Below are 20,129 nucleotides of genomic sequence, written 5' to 3'. Positions count from 1 at the left end.
CCCTGGGTTCAGTCAGAAGAAAGACTTAAAGGAGCAGGAAGACTGTGTAAGCTACTTCACAGACTCACTCCTTAGAAGGCCTGAGGAGAATAAACCTGAAGGAAACAGGAGCCAACTAAAAAGGGCTGGGTGGAAAATGTAAGTTGTTTTGAAATCTATGTTAATAAACCAGACTTCAAAAAGGGGAGGGAGAATTAATGAGAAAACACCCAGAAGTCTCCTTAATTGGGGGAAAAAAGGGAGACTGAGGCAATGGAGGCACCTAAGGCCAGACCAGGTGAGCTCCTGCTACTACTCCCCTACTCTTCCATGCTTTTATCCAAACCTTAGCCTAAAATATTTTAAGTTTTGAATCTATTAACTGTGTGTTTTGATAGCCAAACCTAGTCATTTGTTAGTGGTCAGGTTTCTATTCAGAACTTTTCATAATACCATACTTCACCTCCCCAAATTCCAACTGCAATTTGAACCTTCCCACTGATCAAACAACATCCCTGTGGCAACTGCAGCACTTTTTAACATGGAAAGGTAATAGGAGGTTTAAGCTTCTTTGAGTGATATTTAGCAACTGAAAATTAGGAGAGCCATCACCATTGAATCAGCTAGCTCTCCACAGACCACCAGCAAGTGCTATGCAAACTATTTGAGATCTCTGGATCATAATTTGGATCACTGACAAACCAAAAAGCCCTGTAAGACTAGGATTAAGGCAAATCATTTATGAGGGTCTCTTGAAAAGATGTTAAATTTAAGAAGAATATTGCTATGCAACTTAATTTGAGCAATTAAATTAGAAAAGTCAGTTATATTGTTCAAAGATTAAACAATTGTTTATACTGCAGAAAGAACACATACCATTTGACAGCCAAGTTTTGCACCTCGCCATTCTTATCTTCTAGTAACTTCAGAATCATCTTCACGACCTTCCTTTCACTGTCATCATCCAACTTGATGGAATCCTTCTGTAGTTCAGTCATCAAGTCATTTGTAGCCATAAACCTATCCAAAAGAATATCCAAACCATTAAAGCTAAACAGATATGGACTATTCACAATGTGCTACAACCCAAGCTCATCAGTTTCAGTCATGCATGATCAAATTTAGTATTAACATTTAATGCTATCACTATTCTGGGGTAAAAAGCACCAGTTTTGATTACTTTTAGTCTCATAATATAACAAATTGACACAAGAAAAGCTTCTTACAACATTTCTAACAGCAGCAATAATCTTTCATTTATCTTGTAATCTCTCCTCAAGAACAAAAGCAATCACAAACTTAATTTACTTCTACTGTTTATACACTATGTTAAAGTAAAGGTCTGAATAACTATCCAAAATGGAATTAAAAGCAAGAATGGAAACAGAAATCTATCAGGGTTTAAAACAATACTTTCAATTGCTGCAAACAGATTTTGTAAAAGCAAACTTTTATAAACATAAAACCAATAGAAGTGTAGCGACAAATCTTTATTTTAGAAAGTATCCTTGAAAGAGGTTCTTCAAGCTGCATGTGGCAAGTTGCTGGATATGTCCATGGGATCCTGCAGAACCAGGGAAAGACCTGTCGGGAGCCAACTTTCATGTGAAGAAAGCCAAGGCAGGAACTGAGTAAAGGAAATGGAAAAGTAGGAAGGGAGTAAGGACATGGAGAAGGCAGCTGCTGACCAGGGGTATGTCTATGCTACAGCAGCGCAGCTATGGCACTGTAATGCCACAGGGTAGATGCTTCCTAAATCAACAGAAGGGATTTTTCCATCCATGTAGTTAATCCACCTCTCTAAGGGACAGCAGCTAGGTCGACAGAAGAATTCTTCTGTCTACCTAGCTGCAGCTCAACTAGGGGTTAGTTAGGTCGGTCTAATTGTGCCACTCAGGGCACAAGATTTTTCCAGAGCCCTGAGTGACACAGTTGGTTAATCTAATTTTCCAGAATAGACCAGGCTTAAGACAGTCAAGTGAACTATACACGGGTTCTCACTCCCTTTCTACATCTTTCCCCTAAGCCCTCTTAAAACATATTTGGGGTTGCTTTTCTGATCAGCAGCTCCCATTTATCAGCCCTATTTCAGCTCCAAGTTCTATAGACTCCCTCAGCACCTGTCCCCAGTAGCTTCCCAATGCTCAACTCATCTTGCACTTCAACAGTGCATCAGCAGCTTTGACTCCCAGCTGCAAAAAAGTTCACCTTCACCACAGCTGTCATCCCACACTTCCTGGGGAACATAATCTGCCTACTACAGCATGGGCTGCACCCAGGAGCTCCAAATTCCAAAAAGAGCATTTTGAGATCAAAACACAACAAATGACAGTATAAGAAAGGAGCTGAAGAAGAGCTCTGTGTAAACCTGAAAGCTTGTGTCTCTCTCTCCAACAGAAGGTGATCCAAAAAGAGATATTACCTCACCTGCCTTATCTCCCTAGTAGTGAAACATGTGAAGTTTAGGACCAAATCTTGTTTGGACAGTTAAAGCAAATGGCTACAAAATACTATTAATGTAACAAGTAGGCAATCTAATGTACTTAATTCTGCCCTTCCTTAGTAACAGAAAGAGTGCATCTCCACCATCCCTCTTTAAATATGGTTTAAGTATTACTAAAAACAATCTAAAGCAGTGGGGGACTTAAGAAACAGATTCTTAATGCAAGAGTCCATTCAATATACAAATACATATTCCAAATATTTGACTGGATTCACAATACATAAAACTGAATTATGAAAAACTGTTAGTACTTAACAAGTCACTTTGCAAACCTCAATTCTTAATCATATTTTTTATGGTTTGGGAATTCAAAGTGTTTAATCCATGCTAAACAACAGTCCAAAACTATTTTTCAATGTAGACAGAAGTATAAAATATATAAAAATACTTAGAACAAATAAATTTCTGCTGTTTGTGTTCATAAACTGTCAAAGAAACTTTAAACTCATTTGGCCGGAAAAATGCGCTTTCTGGGCTAATATTGTATGTCATTTTTCACACAGGCCATTTTTTTGTGAAAACTTTAAATCCATTAAAACCAGTAAGTATGGAGGTAACTAAGTATTTCTTTAGAAGCTACCTCACCAATGCAAAATATAAAATATTTAATTGCATGAAAAAAATTAATTTGAAAAAGCTTTAACTTAAACAGTTCTTAACATGAAGAAACAAGATTTAACAGAAAACATTTGAAACACCATTTTCAATATTAGATTGTACTGTTACAATCATTTAGAAAAGAATATTAAACATAACATCACTCCTCTGATTTGTAGAGGTATAGCTTTATTCTTAAAATAACATCCTACGACAGTTTATCTAATCAGGCAAAAGACTCACCTGAACAATCTGAACACTAAGTATCAATAGTTAAATCTAATAAAGTTTGTCTCTAAATGCTATGACTGCTTTGTATCAAGTGCACAAAATTATATATACTGTAAATTGAAAACCAGAGCTCACCTACCATCTTTATTACACAAAGACCTTTGAAATAATTTAATTAAATGATCTTTGAAATAGCTTTATTTGGATGTATTTATTCCCTCACAGTGATTGCAAGCTAAGCATTTGTACCACTGTGGTAGTGCATGAGAGCCAGGAATCAGCCTTACCAGAAAATTCCTATTAACAAAAATAATAATTAATCTACTGTCCATGTTGAGTTAAATGCAAATGTACCATGTATACAAGATGTAAATTAGATTTAACTTTGATTTTCTAAGGTATTTAATTTAAAAGAAAAAATTCCTTGCTTGTATTATCACAGAGATAGTAGCCGTGTTAGTCTGTAGCCACAAAAACGAGGAGTCCGGTAGCACCTTAAAGACTAACAGATTTATTTGGGCCTAAGTTTTCGTGCGTAAAAAAACCACTTCTTCAGATGTCTGTAGTGGGTTTTTTACGCACGAAAACTTAGGCCCAAATAACTTTTTTAATGGTTTTTAACCTGATGCATTCAGTAGTTGACACATTTAGCCTCCCACTGCTGGTTCAAGAAATGTTTATTTTAAAAAAATTAATGTGTGGAGACAAAACCTCAACTTTTGTTTTCTACAATATATTTATAATGAAACAAATCAAATATTTTATGTCATTCCAGTGTCATTGTGAAAATTGTCATTTCACTGTCAGCTATTCAAAGTTTATATGCACAACTTCTTTAATCTACACTGATGTACAACTATGATTACTAGCAAACGGCTATTTGAGTGCACCTAAACAATTCTAGTTCTGCTGTGACAAATCCTAAAATTTAAGTCACTTTCCCCTCCATCAGATATAATCTTCAATTAGGCTTCCCTTACAAAAACTTTAAGCATGGATTTTCATGGTCGGTTTTGGAGCAAGAAACCCTCTGCCTCCAGAACAGGTGCAACGAGGCCAGTAGGCACCAATGCTTCCCTATCGACTTCAACCCTGCCCTGGTGGGATAACCTCCCTACGCCCATTCAATCCTTGCTCGCCTTTCTAGGGACTACTGGACTGAAATCACACGCAGGTCACCAACTACTGAGGTCAGCCCTTTGTGGCTCCCCACCCCAGGAGGATCTCGGAGCACGGTGCACTCAGCTCTCGTCCCCCCCCCCTGTTCACAGACACCAAAAAGGAGCTGAGCAACTTAGACCAAACTTTCATTGGGCGCCAGAAAACTCGGGGCAAGCCGGGGGTGGGGGTGTTGGAATTTCTCTCTCAGCCCGGACCCCTGCTCACCGCAATGCTGCCAGACAGCGGGGCGGGGGGATGGCGCTCCTACCGCACATCCCTCCTGGCCAGCACCCGCCGCGGCTCTGACAGCCGGGCCCTGTCCACGAGTCACAGGCCCCGGGGTCATCGGCCTCCTGCCGCGGGGGCACAACAGCCAGGCCCGGGTTGAGATAAGAGGAGCAGCAGTCGCCTGGCGGGGAGGCTCCCGGGTCGCAGGCGGAGAGCGGGCTCAGAAGACGGGAGAAATGAGGCGCCTGCGGGGAAGCTCAGGGAGGGGAAGGGCCCTGGCGCTCCGCGGGGCCGGCGCTCACCTGAAGTCCTTGTCGCTGGATGTCATTTTCTCCAGCAGGTTGGAGATGTGGTAGGAGGCGCTCGCCATGTTGATGGTCCCGGTGGGGGGCGTCGTCTGGGCCTCGCCGGCTCCACCTCGCCCGCTGCTGGGGACGGCGCTGGCTGGGTGCGGCGGCGGCTGTGTCCCCGGGGGCGGCGCGGAGCGAGAAGGGAGGGGGATCAGTGAGGGCGCCGCCGGGGGGGCAGGCTCATCGCCACTTGGTGACACGGGGGGGAGGGAGCGGCCTCGCTCAGGCGAGAGGAGGGGAAAGGAACAGAACCCGAGACGGCCACAGCTCGCGCTTGGGGCGAGGTCAAAGTTCAAGGAAGCTCTCGCGAGCCGCGCGAGCGACGCGATTTTGTAGCCGCTGATTGGCTCAGGCAGGCTCGCGCTGTTCTTCGAGCGATGTCAGAGCGGACGTGGCGCAGAGCGTGCGCGGGACGTTGAGGCAGCGGTTACAGAGGGGAAGAGGCGGAGGAAAGAAGTGTAGGCTTCGAAGACTACAAATCCCTGCATGCAATGCGCCGACGCGCGCGAAGTGGGCTAGGACAATGCACGTTGGGGCTTGTCGTTTTTCTAGAACAGGAGGCGCATTGCATGCTGCGGTGTAGCAGTTGCATTGTGAACTGCTGGCGGAGCATTGCATGCTGGGACTTGTAGTCTCCCACTGGGGTGGGGGCGGGGCGATCATTTTACTGGTTTAGAACATGGATTTGTATTGGGTGTCCATTTACTGTGAAGGCAAACAGGACACTAGGGAGCTGGGAGAGGAGGCATTAACCAAACCAACAGAGAGGGTCCTGGGGCATCTTTAAGACTAACAGAAGTATTGGGAGCATAAGCTTTCGTGGGTAAGAACCTCACTTCTTATAAAATCAGGACAGCTGGTCACCCTAGGACAGTCCCGATTTTTGGGTCTTTTTCTTATATAGGCTCCCATTACCCCCCATCCTCCATCCTGATTTTTCACATTTGCTGTCTGGTCACCCTACTCACTTCAGAAGTGAGGTTCTTACCCAGGAAAGCTTATGCTCCCCATACTTCTGTTAGTCTTAAAGGTGCCACAGGATCCTCTGTTGCTTTTTACAGATTCAGACTAACACGGCGCTACCCCTCTGACTATTAACCAAACCGATCTTTTCACCTGTGTGCAATGGCTTTGAACGCTAAACAAGATTTTTCAGCAATCTGAATAAAACCAATTCCCCTCTCATTGTGACAGTTGTTTTTGTCTTTAAAACCCCAGCTGTAGCCTACAAGTGCTAATGTGAGCACCTCAACTTTCATTTAAAAACAAACATAACTTTTAGGGTGACCAGACAGCAAAAATGGGGACTGGGGTGCGGGGTAATAGGCGCCTACAGAAGAAAATGCCCCAAATATCAGCACTGTCCCTATAACAGGAGTAGGCAACCTATGGCACTAGTGCCAAAGGCAGCACACAAGCTGATTTTCAGTGGCACTCACACTGCATGGGTTCTGGTCACCAGTCTGGGGGACTCTATTTTAATTTAATTTTAAATGAAGTTTCTTAAACCTTTTAAAAACCTTTTTTACTTTACATACAACAATAGTTTAGTTATACATTATAGACTTATAGAAAGAGACCTTCTAAAAATGTTAAAATGTATTACTGGCACACGAAACCTTAAATTAGAGTGAATAAATGAAGACTTGGCACACCACTTCTGAAAGGTTACCAACCCCCCCACCTTATAAAATAGGGACATCTGGTCACCCTAATAATTTTCTAGACCTTCTGGATGGCGAGACTGGAGCTTGAAAAATCTGGCCTAACTGCATTTTAAAGGGTCAGAATCCAGAAGGCAAATAAAAAAAAACAACATTATTTAAATCTAATTATTTTTAAGCCAACATTGTTATTTTGGGAAGAGTTGACTCATGATTTTTGACTAGCTGGGTTGTAATACTGGTGTCTACACTGGGTTTTCATTGCTAAAATTCTCTCACCACCACTATCCCTGATTTAGCTTTACTGGTGGCACTAATGGTGGTTACTCTAGTACAGACAGAACTCCTGGAGGAGGATGGCATTTCAAGCACTCTAGCCTTACTTAGACTTGGTCTACAGCCTGGTAGCAGCTGAACACATCTATCGCAGCACTGCTGTCACACAGCATCGCTAATCCTCATGATTTTATTGTGAGTCTCATAAAATGTTTCTAACCCTTGTACTTAAGGAGAAAAGCTTGAAAATGTGAACCCTAAAGGCTCCAAGACCAGTCAAATGAAAGGAACACAACATTTTTTTTAAATCTCATGATTATGTAAAAAGAAGAACAGGAGTACTTGTGGCACCTTAGAGACTAACAAATTTATTAGAGCATAAGCTTTCGTGGACTACAGCCCACTTCGTAGTCCACGAAAGCTTATGCTCTAATAAATTTGTTAGTCTCTAAGGTGCCACAAGTACTCCTGTTCTTCTTTTTGCGGATACAGACTAACACGGCTGTTACTCTGAAACTTATGATTATGTAAGTGACTCTTGTAAATTGTATGAGCCTGATTCATTATTTTTGAATGTTTGGGGTTGTCAATACTGCTGTTAGTCTAAAATGATGGGAAATATTATAAAGACTTCCTAAATTTCATGTAAGTCAAGCTAGTCTTCTAAGGTATACAACACCTGCACTTCCAATGTAAAAACATGAGAACACCCACCAATCTTCACCTTTTCCAACTATTTATTTAAAAAAAAAAAAAAAACACCTTTCAGGATTTATTGATACAAGGGGGGAGGGGGGAGGATGAAAGATTTAAGCCCAAATATTTTTCCTTTTCAGATGTTACATGCTCTCTTACCATGTTGCCAGGATGGACAAAAACAACCCAGCATGCCACACTCTGATTCTCCATGAGCCTAGCTGGCACTGCCTGCAGGGCTGCCTCAGAGATTCCTGGATTTGCAGAATCGAGCCAGATCTGGGAACTTCACTACATGACACCCAGCACACCATCAATCTTGGCTTACAGACTATGTATGTTTGAGAACGATGATATGATGTAACTTTTAAAGAGTAGGGTCAGCTAGTCCCTGTTGCCTGAATGATTGTTAGACAGTTAAGAAAGCCAACTGGAACAATAGACAAGGAGAATGGGTTCACTTCTGCTATCATTAACTGCTGAAAACAGTTTTTGACCTGTCTATACTATGGTGATGTCTGCAGAAGAGAACTGTATCATTGCTCATTGAACCTATGAGTTATAAGTGGTTTAAGCACAAATGGTTCAGTGTCTCCACACTCACCCTTCTGATTAATATTTTGCCATGTATTAACATTAAGGGCATGGCTACACTTGCAGATGTAGAGCGCTGAGAGTTAAACCAGCCCTCGGAGAGCGCAGTTGGGAAAGCGCTGCAGTGTGTTCACACTGTCAGATTCAAGCGCACTGGTGTGGCCACATTAGCAGCTCTTACAACACCACAAAGAGCAGTGCATTGTGGTAGCTATCCCAGCATGAAAGTGGTTGCAACGTGCTTTTCAAATGGCGGGGTGGAGTGTGACAGGGAGTGTGTTGTGTGTATGTGGGGGGAGAGAGAATGGGGATTTGGGCGGGGCTGAGAGCATGTCAGCATGTTGTCTTGTAAGTTCAGACAGCAGCAGACCCCCCTCCCCTCTGAAAGGATTTATGTGGTCTTAAATTTTGAAATATATTTACAAAAAAGTGTTGAAGGTGAATGAAAAGTAAGGTTGGTTTACTGATACACTCATGGAGTGTACATTTGAACACCCAGACACTTGCAGTTGTTACAAGAACTCTGAATCCACCAATCAGGAAAGAAAAAGATGCACTGAATCTCTGTATATCTGTGTAAAGAATTATTCTAGAGTTCTGTATAAGGCTTTAAAGCTAATCCTTTAGGATGACAAATTTAAAGCTGGTTATCAGTTTTTACAGCTGGTTGTGTAGGAATAAAAGGAAATTATTGCTGTAAGTCAAATACACCTAGCTGCTACAATTTTGATCCAGAGAAAAATGTTACACTGACTTGTTCTGTCATTTAGAAAGGTATTTTGCTTTGTAAGTGTGAATTTTGAATCTTGGTAAGACACCTGGGAAACTCTAGCTTATTACCATAATGTTTCTCTGTTGCCGACACTAAAGAATTATCTAGGTTTAAATCTGGAAAAAAAAGTTTGGAAAAATAGAATACAGAGAGAGAAATTATAAATTCTAAACTAAAACAAGAAATCACCAGTAACAGAACCCTACATTGAGTAGGGTACATGTGTGTTGTTGTAGGTGTCTGAGGAGATAACATACTATATAGAATACTAACTGTAATGCCTATGTGCCAGGAAATAGAGTTAGAGTAGGTATAGCAACAATAACAGAGTTTCCTGACTTTAGCATCTCAGCTAGAACATCACATTGTAGAGGGTTCATTTGGTTCAGTTTGATTTTGGGTTGTATTTTGTTTCAGTTTTCCTTATTTTTGTACGCAGGCTACGTACCATAGTGAATCACAACAATTCAAAGTAGGCCATAGTATAGGACTAAACAACCTGACAACTTCCTTTGACCTGTTAAAGAAAAGTCATTTTAAGTTTTCCTTTCTCCTGCACAACCTCTACCTCAAGCTAACAAATTATTCATCTGAAAGCTAGGATGATATACTTTGGGATTCTATCTCCAAAAGCAGTTTAAAAAAGTGTTGTTATAGTAAGATTTCTATAAATTTACAGAAGAAAAGCAGCAACTCACACAACTTTAAACAAAAATGTCATATCCGGCTAGTCCAGATAAGCCCCTTTCAAAAGCAAAGGAAACTGTTTGAGGGGCCTGATGATTCCATTGACTTCAAAAGAAGCAAGATCAGGATCAAAGTGCTAAAAATAGTAAATGCATGCGATTAAGTAATTGACTGAAAGGGGCTGTCAAATTGCTTTGCAAAATAATCCAGCTACAATAAACTATCATAAAATTAAGTTTCAGCAAACAAAATACCATAAAGAGAGAATTTAGAAAGCTCTAGACAGGAGGTCTGAAAGTGGTTCCACCCTCTGGTTATATATATAATTTTTGTTTGCAGTCCTCACAGTCCAAAACTTTTCAAATATACATCCAAAATATAATTTGAAACCTTTCAAATGTAGTTTTACTCTCAAATGCATGGCTGACATTGAACTCATCTGATATAGAAATAATTGAGCAATTTACAAATACAAAGATTCTCTTCCCGCCCCGCCCCCCCCCCCCCCCCCCCCCCGCCCTCTCCCCTTACAGCCAGCCCTGCAAACCTCATCCTGGGTTCTGAAAGTCAAGCTAGGTTCTTTTATTCACACATGTCACCAGCTGAACACCAACCACTTGCATCTGCACTCTTTAGAAACTCCAGGTTTAGAGGTCTTGCAAAGGCCAAATTATGCTTTCATTTCAACTGACTTCCCATTATGTTAAAGAAATAAGGGAGTTGAGGTAATATCTTTTATTGGACCAGCTGCTGCTGGTGAAAGAGACAAGCTTACATAGAACCCTGTAAGCTCTAAAGCTGGTCTCTCTCACCAACAGAAGTTGGTCCAATAGAAGATATTAATTCACCTACGTTTTCTCTCTCATATCCTGGGACCGACGTGGCTACAACAACACTGCATATTCCCATTATGTTCACACACTGGTGTTGTCCCATTGCCTTCAGCGAACTTGCAGATCTATAACTGATCTGAAGTTTCAGCAGTAAACAACCCTGTTTATGGTTCACACAAAGGAAATGAAAACAACTCACACTTTAGCTGGGTTGACTGCTAAGACTTTTATAACAGGGTTAGCCAAAATGCAGCTCTGATGACCCGTGCACAGCAGCTAGGCCAAAGTTTAGCAGCTGAGCGTGAAATGATGTGCTTCCATATGTTCCTGTTGTTGCTGTGAGTTACAGGCACAGAAGAAGTTTGCCTCAGTGCTGTAATAATGGAGTATTTCACCCCAAAATTGTGTTTATTTGTTTGGATATAAATGCAGCAACATAAAATAATGTCTTTGCTGGGCTGTAAGTGACCTTGCCATTTTAATTAAAAAATACAATCTAGAATCATTACAAAATGAAACAAAAGTACAGCACATTTCTCCCTTTACCCCACATAACCATTAGTGACCCCACACACTATAATCTCCCACCCTGAACATCTGCTCCCCCCCCCCCCCATACAGTTCAAGGCAGCTTGCTATGTTGGTGGGAAAGCAGCATCCCTGAAAGTTACTTGCCGCTTGAAGTCTCATTCTTTATTATTCTAGGTTGCACATGTCAGAAAGGTTTGGCCACACATGTACCCTAGAAAATCCTATGTAAATAGCCAGTGTGTGAATCAAAGCTGGTCTCAGGACTAATCTGCTTTACCTGCTAGCATTTTTAAAGAATTGCTAGTTTTGGTTCTTAACTAGGTATGCTTCCCACCTCTTTTTTGGGGCTACAAATGATAGCCTGGAAAGATGACAAAATACACCATACGTACACTTTCATGAACCAAGCAGAATGCAAATGGCTAAAAATAAATTGGAATGTATAAGTCAGATAAAACTAGACAGCATCTGGAGAGTGGCTTCGGGGAGCAAAATTGACTCATCAACAGGATCACGTAAGGTAAAGTGACTCAGTGCCGCATTACTTCAAGAGCGGATGATGCTAGTTGCCAGCATACATCACTTGAACAATAAAGGTAGTCCAGCACTTGTCAAGATGTGTCTCTGTTCACTGTCACAAGAAAGCTCATGGGTTTTTTCCATTCCCTGTGGATATTTCAAACAAGGGATGTAGTAGCTCACTATTCATCTACAGCCCAGAAGGGGAGAATTTCTCTTAGTAAAACTACATTCAGGATTTTCTCTTTTAAAAAATGTTATTTGAGAAATAAACTCAGATAAGTAGTATTAACTCATCAGGCACTGTGAGCTAAATTCAGCCCTCAGTGACACAAATGTAAGTCTAAGAGTCTCCACTGACTTCAATGGATTTCCATTTGTGTATAAGATCACTGCATGCATCTCTACACACATTTCCCAGGGAGCCTTAATCCTGACATCTAACACCTGCACTATTCTGCACCTTGTGAGCAGAGATGCAGACCTGCCAATCATATTAGAATGGCAATTTAATTGTGAATTAAATTTCACATTTAATCTTCATTAGGGACAAGAATGAGATTAGAAAACTCATTGTAATTCTGACCAAATCAAGATTTTCTTGAATTTTTGGACTAATGGAAAAGATCCATGTCATATATAGGAACTGGGTAGTATCCCTGTAGAAGAGTATGCTAACCTCAGGCTTGCCCCTTGTGGCTGGGCTTGGCATAGCTGCTCATTCATTGTCTCCTGCTTCCTTGCCAACAGCTGCTCTGGCCCTGCAGTGGTCTCCCTTCTCATGGCTTGACCCACGAGCCAGGTCACTTCAAAGTCTCTCCCCTTCCAGGGTATCAAAGTCCCAAAAATAAACAAACAATCCAGTGCTCTTATAATGAGGTCTTCAGTCCAAATTCCAGGCCCTATTGTCCTTCCACCCTTCTCTCAAGGCACTCTGTCATCCTTGTTCCCTTCTCTAGGCTCAGGCCACCTTCCAATTGGCTGGTAGGGGGACCCAGACCCTCTCACTACACTGGGTACCACCCCAGCAACCCTATAACAAGCAGCCAAGGTCTTCTTAGTCCACCTCCTTGCTGCTGCTTCCCTGGGTTTCTTCTTACTCAGTCTCTCTTAGGATTCTCCAAGCTTATCTGTCATGCAGGGCTAAGACTTGCAAAGCTCTCCCCTGAAATCTCCCAAGCAATCCCAGCATATAAATATAAATTTAAATACCCTTCTGCCCTCCTCGGGTTCTTTCCACTCTGATTAATTAAAATTAACCAAGAAACTAAAGGACATGAAGAGAAGAAATTCTTGAATTGCCTATTCACCAATGCTAGGAGCCTGGGTAACAAACAAGAGAAATTGGAATTGCTCATTTAAGAGCATAAATTCAATCTAGTTAGTATTACTGAAAACTCGTGGGTTGATTCATATAATGTTGGCATTATCTGTTTCTGAGTCACTGATAACTCAGAAGGAACTGATCTTGAATACTTATGGATCAAGGTCCTAGCAAAAGCATAAGAGGGGTATTAGTTGATGTCTGCTACGGACTGCCAAATCACGTTAGGGAACAGGATAACCAGCTCTATCTATCTATACTGTGTTGGAGAAAAAGCTGTGTGATCATGGGAGACTTCAATTTGAGTGACGTATGCTGGAGATCTCATGCTGCCAGTCCTTGGAATGTCTTAACATTACAAATGACAATCTCCTAACTCAAAAAGTGTTGCAACCAATGAAGGGGAAATCTGTATTAGACCTTATCCTAACAGATAACAAAGAACTGATCACAGAACTAAAAATTAATGGTAACTTAGGTACAATGATCATGAGGTAAATGATCATATTTATAATATGCAAGCAAAATAAAGTCCAGACCAGTAGTATATATACACTGGATGCTTTAACAGGGCCAGTTTCACAAAGTTGAAAATAATTATGAACCAAATCAGCTGGGAGAAAGCATTTAATTAGAAAAATGTGAATGATAATGGGGAATCCTTCAAGAATACCTTACTACATGCCCCAAAAGCCACAATTGAGGCAGAAGGTTTTGCTGGTTTGAAAAAATGACCTGGATAGGAGGGGAAATGAAGATATCTATAATAAATATTTAATTAATTACATCAAAACAACAAATGGAAGATGGGGAAGTTGATAGTAATTAATATAAATAATAAATTAGAAGTTGTAGAAAATTGATAAGGGAAGCAAAGGAACAAGATGAACTCTATGGCCACCAGAGTTAAGGATAATAAGAAAGTTTTTCAAATATATGAAGAACAAAAAGAATCCTGACAATGTTATTGGTCCATTACTAGATGGTAATGGATCCATAAAATAATCAGTGATAAAGCAGAAGAGTTCAATAAATATATCTGTTCTGTGTTTGGGGAAAAACAGAGGATATAGTCTCATCATATGGTGATGATATCACTCTTTCTATTCCACTAGTGTCCCTGGAGGATATTAAACAAAAGCTACTAAAGTTAAATATTTTAAAATCACCAGGTCTAAATAACTTGGATCCAAGAGTTTTAAAAGGCCTGGGTGAGGAGCTTGCTGGACCATTAATATATATTTTCAATAAGTCTTAGAGCACAGGAGAGGTTGTTTTACCTTGTATTTCGCACTGGTGCAACCACTGCTGAAACACTGTGTCCAGTTCTGGTGCCCGCAATTCAAGAAGAATGTTGATAAATTGGAGAGGGTTCAGAGGAGAGCCATGAGAATTATTAAAGGATTAGTAAACATGACTTATCGTGATAGTCTCAAGGACCTCAATCTATTTATCTTAGCAAAGAAAAGATGAAGGGGTGACTTGATTACAATTTACAAGTACCTACGTGGGGAGCAAATATTTAATAATGAGCTCTTATATCCAGCAGAGAAAGGTATAGCACAATACAATGGCTGGAAGCTGAAATTAGACAAATTCAGAATGGAAATAAAGCATACATTTTTGACAGGGAGGATCAAAATCATTGGAACAATTTATCAAGGGCCATGTGGATTCTACATCACTGACCATTTTAAAGTCAAGATTTAAGGATGTTTTTCTAAAAGATGTGCTCTAGGAATTATTTTGAAAAAGTTCTATGGCCTGTGTTCTACACAAGGTCAGACTATATGATCACAATGGTCCCTTCAGGCTTTGGAATCTATGATCTCAGAGAGTGACTGCAGACTTCCTGTCTCCAGCTCCCTTTTTATTACAAACTTCCTCTCTTTATAGTAACCCCCAGCTCCTCCCTCAGTTGGGATTCATCATCAGATGGGGCTGGCCAATCCACCCAGAGTGTCCAGGTATCTTAAGTGAGCTCTCTAGCTCTAGTCAACCTCTCATATGCCAGTATGGGGTACACACCTCATCACAATCCCTTTAAATAGTTTGGAAGCCATCTAGTGGGCCTTCCTGTGTTCTGTTGCAGAAGCCACCACAATCCTGCTAGGCCTTGTATATTTATATATAGTTAGTAAACAGTTGTTTGGAACCCAACTGTGTTCATTTGATTTCCTCATATTATTAGTGTTGTGTAGAGAACAAAGACAGAACAGTACAGTAGACTGAGACTATGCAATGAGACTAGGGCAGGGTTTCCCTACCTTTTCCCATTCATAACTGCCATTTCTTCCTCCCAAGATCCCATAGTCAAGAATCCTTTGCATCTTATGCAAACAAAGTTTTAAAATGCAGCTGTCTCACTGCTCCCAATCACATCTCTGGCCGCTGACCAAGAAAAACGTACACGCACAATATTTCTGGCTGTGTCTTCACTAGAAGAAAAGGTGTGCTCTTCACTTGAGTTAGCTAATTCAAGGTAAAATCCTAGTGAAGACAAGGTAGTTGTAGTTTTATGAGTTAGCAGGTCACATTAATAGTCTATAACTCAACCTGCTATCTTGTGAGAGATCTACAAACTGCCTTATCTTTACTAATATTTTACCTTGAGTTAGCTAACAAATTAAGAACATGCCTTTTTTTTTCCCTAACGAAGACAAGGCCTCTGGGGTGACTGATTGCTTGACCACCATCCACAAAAGTCTCTGCACATTCTGCCTGCCAGCAATCTAAACGCTCTGTGATTGTCCTGGGAAGGGACGGCTATACCAATAGGAGGACAATGGAAAAATTCCATTAGCCTTTCACTCTGGGTTCCAATGGATCCTAGCAGCCATCCAGATACTATACAGGGTTATTTTTAATTGGGAAAATCTTGGCTCAGACTCCACACAACTAACTCCTTATAGCACACCTTGGGGTCATGATTTCTTTCAGAATTAATTTTCCTCTTTGATACAGCCCTTTGAGTCCATCTTTACCATTATAGTGTTAATAGCTAGTTAGAAAAAATATTGATATGAACAGTTTTTGAAACCCATTTGATGACGATTCTCTTATGGCTTTGGCAATAGGAACAAAGTATAGGATTGATTAAACAATCCACTTCCCCAGCCTTCTCAGGATAATATTAAACTGTAAATATTTAAAGCTGCTAGGGCCACTATTAGAAATTCTGAGCCCTGAGGGCATGTGTTAAACTTGGTTCATCCATAATGCATATGTATAAAATTGGTGGCTCATTTGTGAATTTATGTATATGAATGACAAATACAAAACATAGTATCAAAAATGCAAAATCATGTAGCCAAGAATCTCTTGTATCTCCTATTTATTACTCATGTGGGAAAAGCCTCATAGAGGAATATTGCTGTAATTAGTTATTCTGTCAACAGTAAAAACCAATCGTGTTAAATAAGAATAAATGTATATTGAAAATACATCATCAGCGAGCCCCCAATGTTGAGGATGATTGTCCTTCATGGATGTCTATTTCAAGTTATCTGTGGGTCTGCTGATGGCTGATCAGGCCTGTTCTAGAGCCATAGACTCTGCCACATTGCAGACAACTATTAATGAGCAGGGTGAGTGAACCTGGGATGTTGGTTTGAGCCATGACACACTCTTTCTATCAGTCCTATTCCTCCATTACATGTAGTCACAGCTGGTTCTCAAAGTGCTGAGTTCCCTGCCTCAAGCAATTCCTCCAATGTTGTCGGTCCTGAGCTATAGATTCCAATGAGCTGATATCAATATTGCATTTCCTCATATTAGCCTTGTGGACGTCTCTAATGTTTCTTCTGCCCTCCTCTAACAGGTTTGCCTTGGCTGAGTGGAGAATAGAAAAATTGTTTTGGCAGTTTAAAGTTGATGATAGATAATCATTACCTCTATGCTTGTGATATAGCTTGCGAGAGGACGCTGATATTAGTGCATCTATCTGCCCATTTAATTCAAAGAATCTTACACATACAGCATTGATATTTCTCCAGCGCCTTAAGATGTCTCCTATATGTTGTCCATATTTCAGCCCCATACACAAGGGTGAGGATCACAACAGCTTTGTAAACCATAAGTTTGGTTTTAATTCTGATGTCAATCTTCAAACACCCTCTCTCTCAGACAACCAAAAGCTTGGCTAGCACATTTGAGCCAGTACTGGATTTCTTCATCAATATCAGCTGTCTCTGAGAGGTGGCTTCCAAGGTATGGGAAATGCACAACATTCTCTAGAAGGTTATCGTAGATCTGTATTGCTGGTGCTGTGAGTTGTGCACCAGGAGCTTGCTGATAGACCTTTGTCTTTTGGATGTTGAATGTCAGTCCCATTTTCTGATATGCTTCAGCAAAGATGTTGATGATCTCCTGAAGACCTGTTTCCAAACACTACAGCATCATCAGCATACTGAAGCTCAACAACTAGGATCGGCAACATTTTGGTTCTGGATCAGAAGCGGCCTGGTTTGAACAGCTTACCATGATCTGCCACCCGGGGATGCGTTGGGTAGTAGTCAGCTCTGCCCTCAGTAAAAATATATACTTAAGTTTCAAGAGAATGTTTAGAAATACCTGTTGCTGTTTCAATATCTCCATAAGTGTTAATGGAGTTGTTAGTTCTCATTGAGAACTAACATGTTATTAATCATTTCCAGCAGAAAGTCACATCTGATGATATTGTTTGGGACACAAAATGCAGCTCTAAAAACAAGCAAAAAAATATTTCAAAAACTCTGTGCACTAAAATGTTCTTATTGCTTTCAGTGTGGCTCCTAAAGTCCCTCCCAATCACTATATGCCTTTCCTTCTGCTTCCCCAAGTGGCCATCTTGGACTCTGGCAGAGGTCTAGAAATAGCATAAAAGCCACATTTTCCTTCTTCAAAAGCAGAGGGCCTCTCCCTCTTGGGCTAAAGAAGAACTTTCACTAGCTTTCAGCAGCATAGGGCCTAAGGCATACAGTTGAGTGGTTCTGATTCCATCTCAGAGAGGTAGTTTGTACATATATAAAGTTCAAGTTGAACACATATCTAGTTTATTACAATAAAAAAAAAGTCAGAATTTTGCAATTGGCACAAGCCAGAAGATTTATAGAGGGCCAGGGCTATTTGTGGGAGTTAGTTTTCTTTTTAAAACCATTGAAAGACATTTGTCCACAAATGGAAGAAGATAACTTATGCTTCAGGAAATCAGTTCCCAGCATACATTACCATGCAGTAAGTCATCTAATATTGTAATATCTGGAGGGTGGTCAAAATAGATTGGCAGTGATCCATGGTATTTTGTACTGCTGTGAAAAAGGTGGATTGAATAATTGGGTCAGAGTGTGTCAGCCAATTCAGTTGATTCATTATACTGAAACCCACTGACTTGAATACAGCAAAGCACTTAAGCATGTGTTTAGCTTTAAGCTAATAGGACCGTTCGTGTGCTTGAAGTTACTCACATGCTTAAGTGTTTTTCTGGATCAGGGACATACTGCAGGTGCATAAAGCAAAGAGAAAAAAAAAATCTCTCTGCTCTTGTTCAGCATATAATATTTGAGCCTGGGAGGTTTGGCTTTATTTAAATGAATATATTTGCTTTGCTCAGTTCAGAGCAAAGAAGAAATCACCACCTTTTAGTTCCCTTACTAAGGGCCCAATTCTGCATAGTACTGAGTCAACGGGGAGACGATGATGCTAAGCACATCGCAAGATGTGCTCAGAACCTTGCACAAGTGAGCCCTACTTGTCAAGTTTTCAGAACAATATGAAGCCATGATTGGAGGCATGGTGGATAAATTGCCAAAGTTCCAAAGTTTCATGGAAGGCAGAAAGAAGCACATTTGAATCTCCTTTGTTAGTCCCCACTTGAATGTTCTAGATAAATAATTCATAACTAATTTGCTCATTTGAAAGATTAAAAATAGAACTGTGTAGCAATGTTGAGACTCACCAGCAGGGCACCTCCTGCTGGTCTTCTGGGAATTAGCTCTTTTCCAGCATATAGAGCACCCTCTGCAGGCTGGTGCCTCATCTGCCGCTGGCCCGGTGTCCCTCCTGTACCCTGGTGCCCTTTACTTTGGGGTTCTGCCCCAGCAGGACCCCCACACTCTGGGTCTCCCCTCTGTGGGGAACCCCCAACCCTCTAAACCCACCTTGCCTCAGTGGCTATTGCCCCGCTCTCTGGGGCAGACTGCAGTCTGTAATGGCCACTCATCATTGGCAAGGGGGTTGGACTTGCTGCCTTTGCCTATTCCCAGGCTGCACCTCTGTAGCCCCAGTACCTTTGTAAGCCTTCACCAAGGCCAGCAGCCTGGGGGTTTACCAGGCTGGAGCTCCCCAACTCCCTTGCCCTATTCTCCAGCACTACTCCACCTCAGGTACTTTGTTCCCAGGCAACTAGCCCTTCCTACTCCAGGGCTAGAGTGAGCCACCTCCTTCAGCCCACAGCCCTCTTCTGAGGGCCAGCTGGGCCCTAATTGAGCTGGCTACAGCTGTGGCTGCTTCCCCAATCAGCTTAGCTTGGCTGCTTTTAACACCTGTTCTCCAGGAGTGGGGCAGCTGCCCCACTACAAACTGGAATTAAGTTCCATTTTCACAAGAACAGCTAGACATTGATCACTGCAGCAAAGAAGATGCTGAACCATACTCTCAGAGGATGGCGCTTGAAATGAAGTGTCTTAAAGGCAAGGCAACAGGCCAGCTTTGGTGCAGTGCTGCAAAAGAGAGAGAGAGAGAAAGACAAATAGCATATTGCAACTGTTGCCATAGTCTCCCTCCATGTACAGTTCTCCTCCCAAAATCACACTGTTTGTAGTTTCAGCCTTAAGTCAATTTGTGCATCTGCTGCTCAAAGATTAAACCATGTCTGTTAAAACGAAACAGGCTTCAGGGATCACATTAGTTAATACATGACATGTTTTCTTTATTTGTGCGGCTAAGGGTACAGAATTAGCACATTTTTCTCTTTGTGTTGTAATAAATTGCTTGCTATAAAATTGTTCTCTGGAGCCAGTGAAAATGCCCAGCCTGGCAAGCTTTACAGCTGGGGAAAAGGGAGAAAATGGCCTGATTATTCCTAAATTTCTCTACAACAATATAGTTATAAGCCATCATTCAGTCCCAACCCCACACAGGAAATGTACTGCTTTCTGGTTTCTATAGCTGAATCCTTCATTCCTCCAAGGACAGGCAGCCTCGGT

At 41.2% G+C, this 20,129-nt stretch overlaps 1 protein-coding gene across 1 annotated transcript in view; it reads right to left on the bottom strand.

Moving 5' to 3' along the window:
- CAND1 (cullin associated and neddylation dissociated 1) overlaps positions 1–5,347 on the bottom strand; it is a 45,168-nt gene extending 39,821 nt beyond the window's left edge. Inside the window, exons 1-2 of the mRNA XM_054025922.1 lie at positions 5,002–5,347; positions 856–999 (exon numbers count right to left, since the gene is read on the bottom strand). Coding sequence (XP_053881897.1) covers positions 856–999; positions 5,002–5,069 — 212 coding nt within the window. The 5' untranslated portion in view covers positions 5,070–5,347. The remainder of the gene's footprint in view (positions 1–855; positions 1,000–5,001) is intronic.
- Positions 5,348–20,129: the final 14,782 nt, after the last annotated feature.

Source organism: Malaclemys terrapin, chromosome 1 (genome assembly GCF_027887155.1).
Source record: "Malaclemys terrapin pileata isolate rMalTer1 chromosome 1, rMalTer1.hap1, whole genome shotgun sequence".
Classification (NCBI taxonomy): Eukaryota; Metazoa; Chordata; order Testudines; family Emydidae; genus Malaclemys; species Malaclemys terrapin.
The sequence above is the reverse complement of the archived record's forward strand: the minus strand, read 5'-3'. Positions and strand labels throughout refer to the sequence as shown.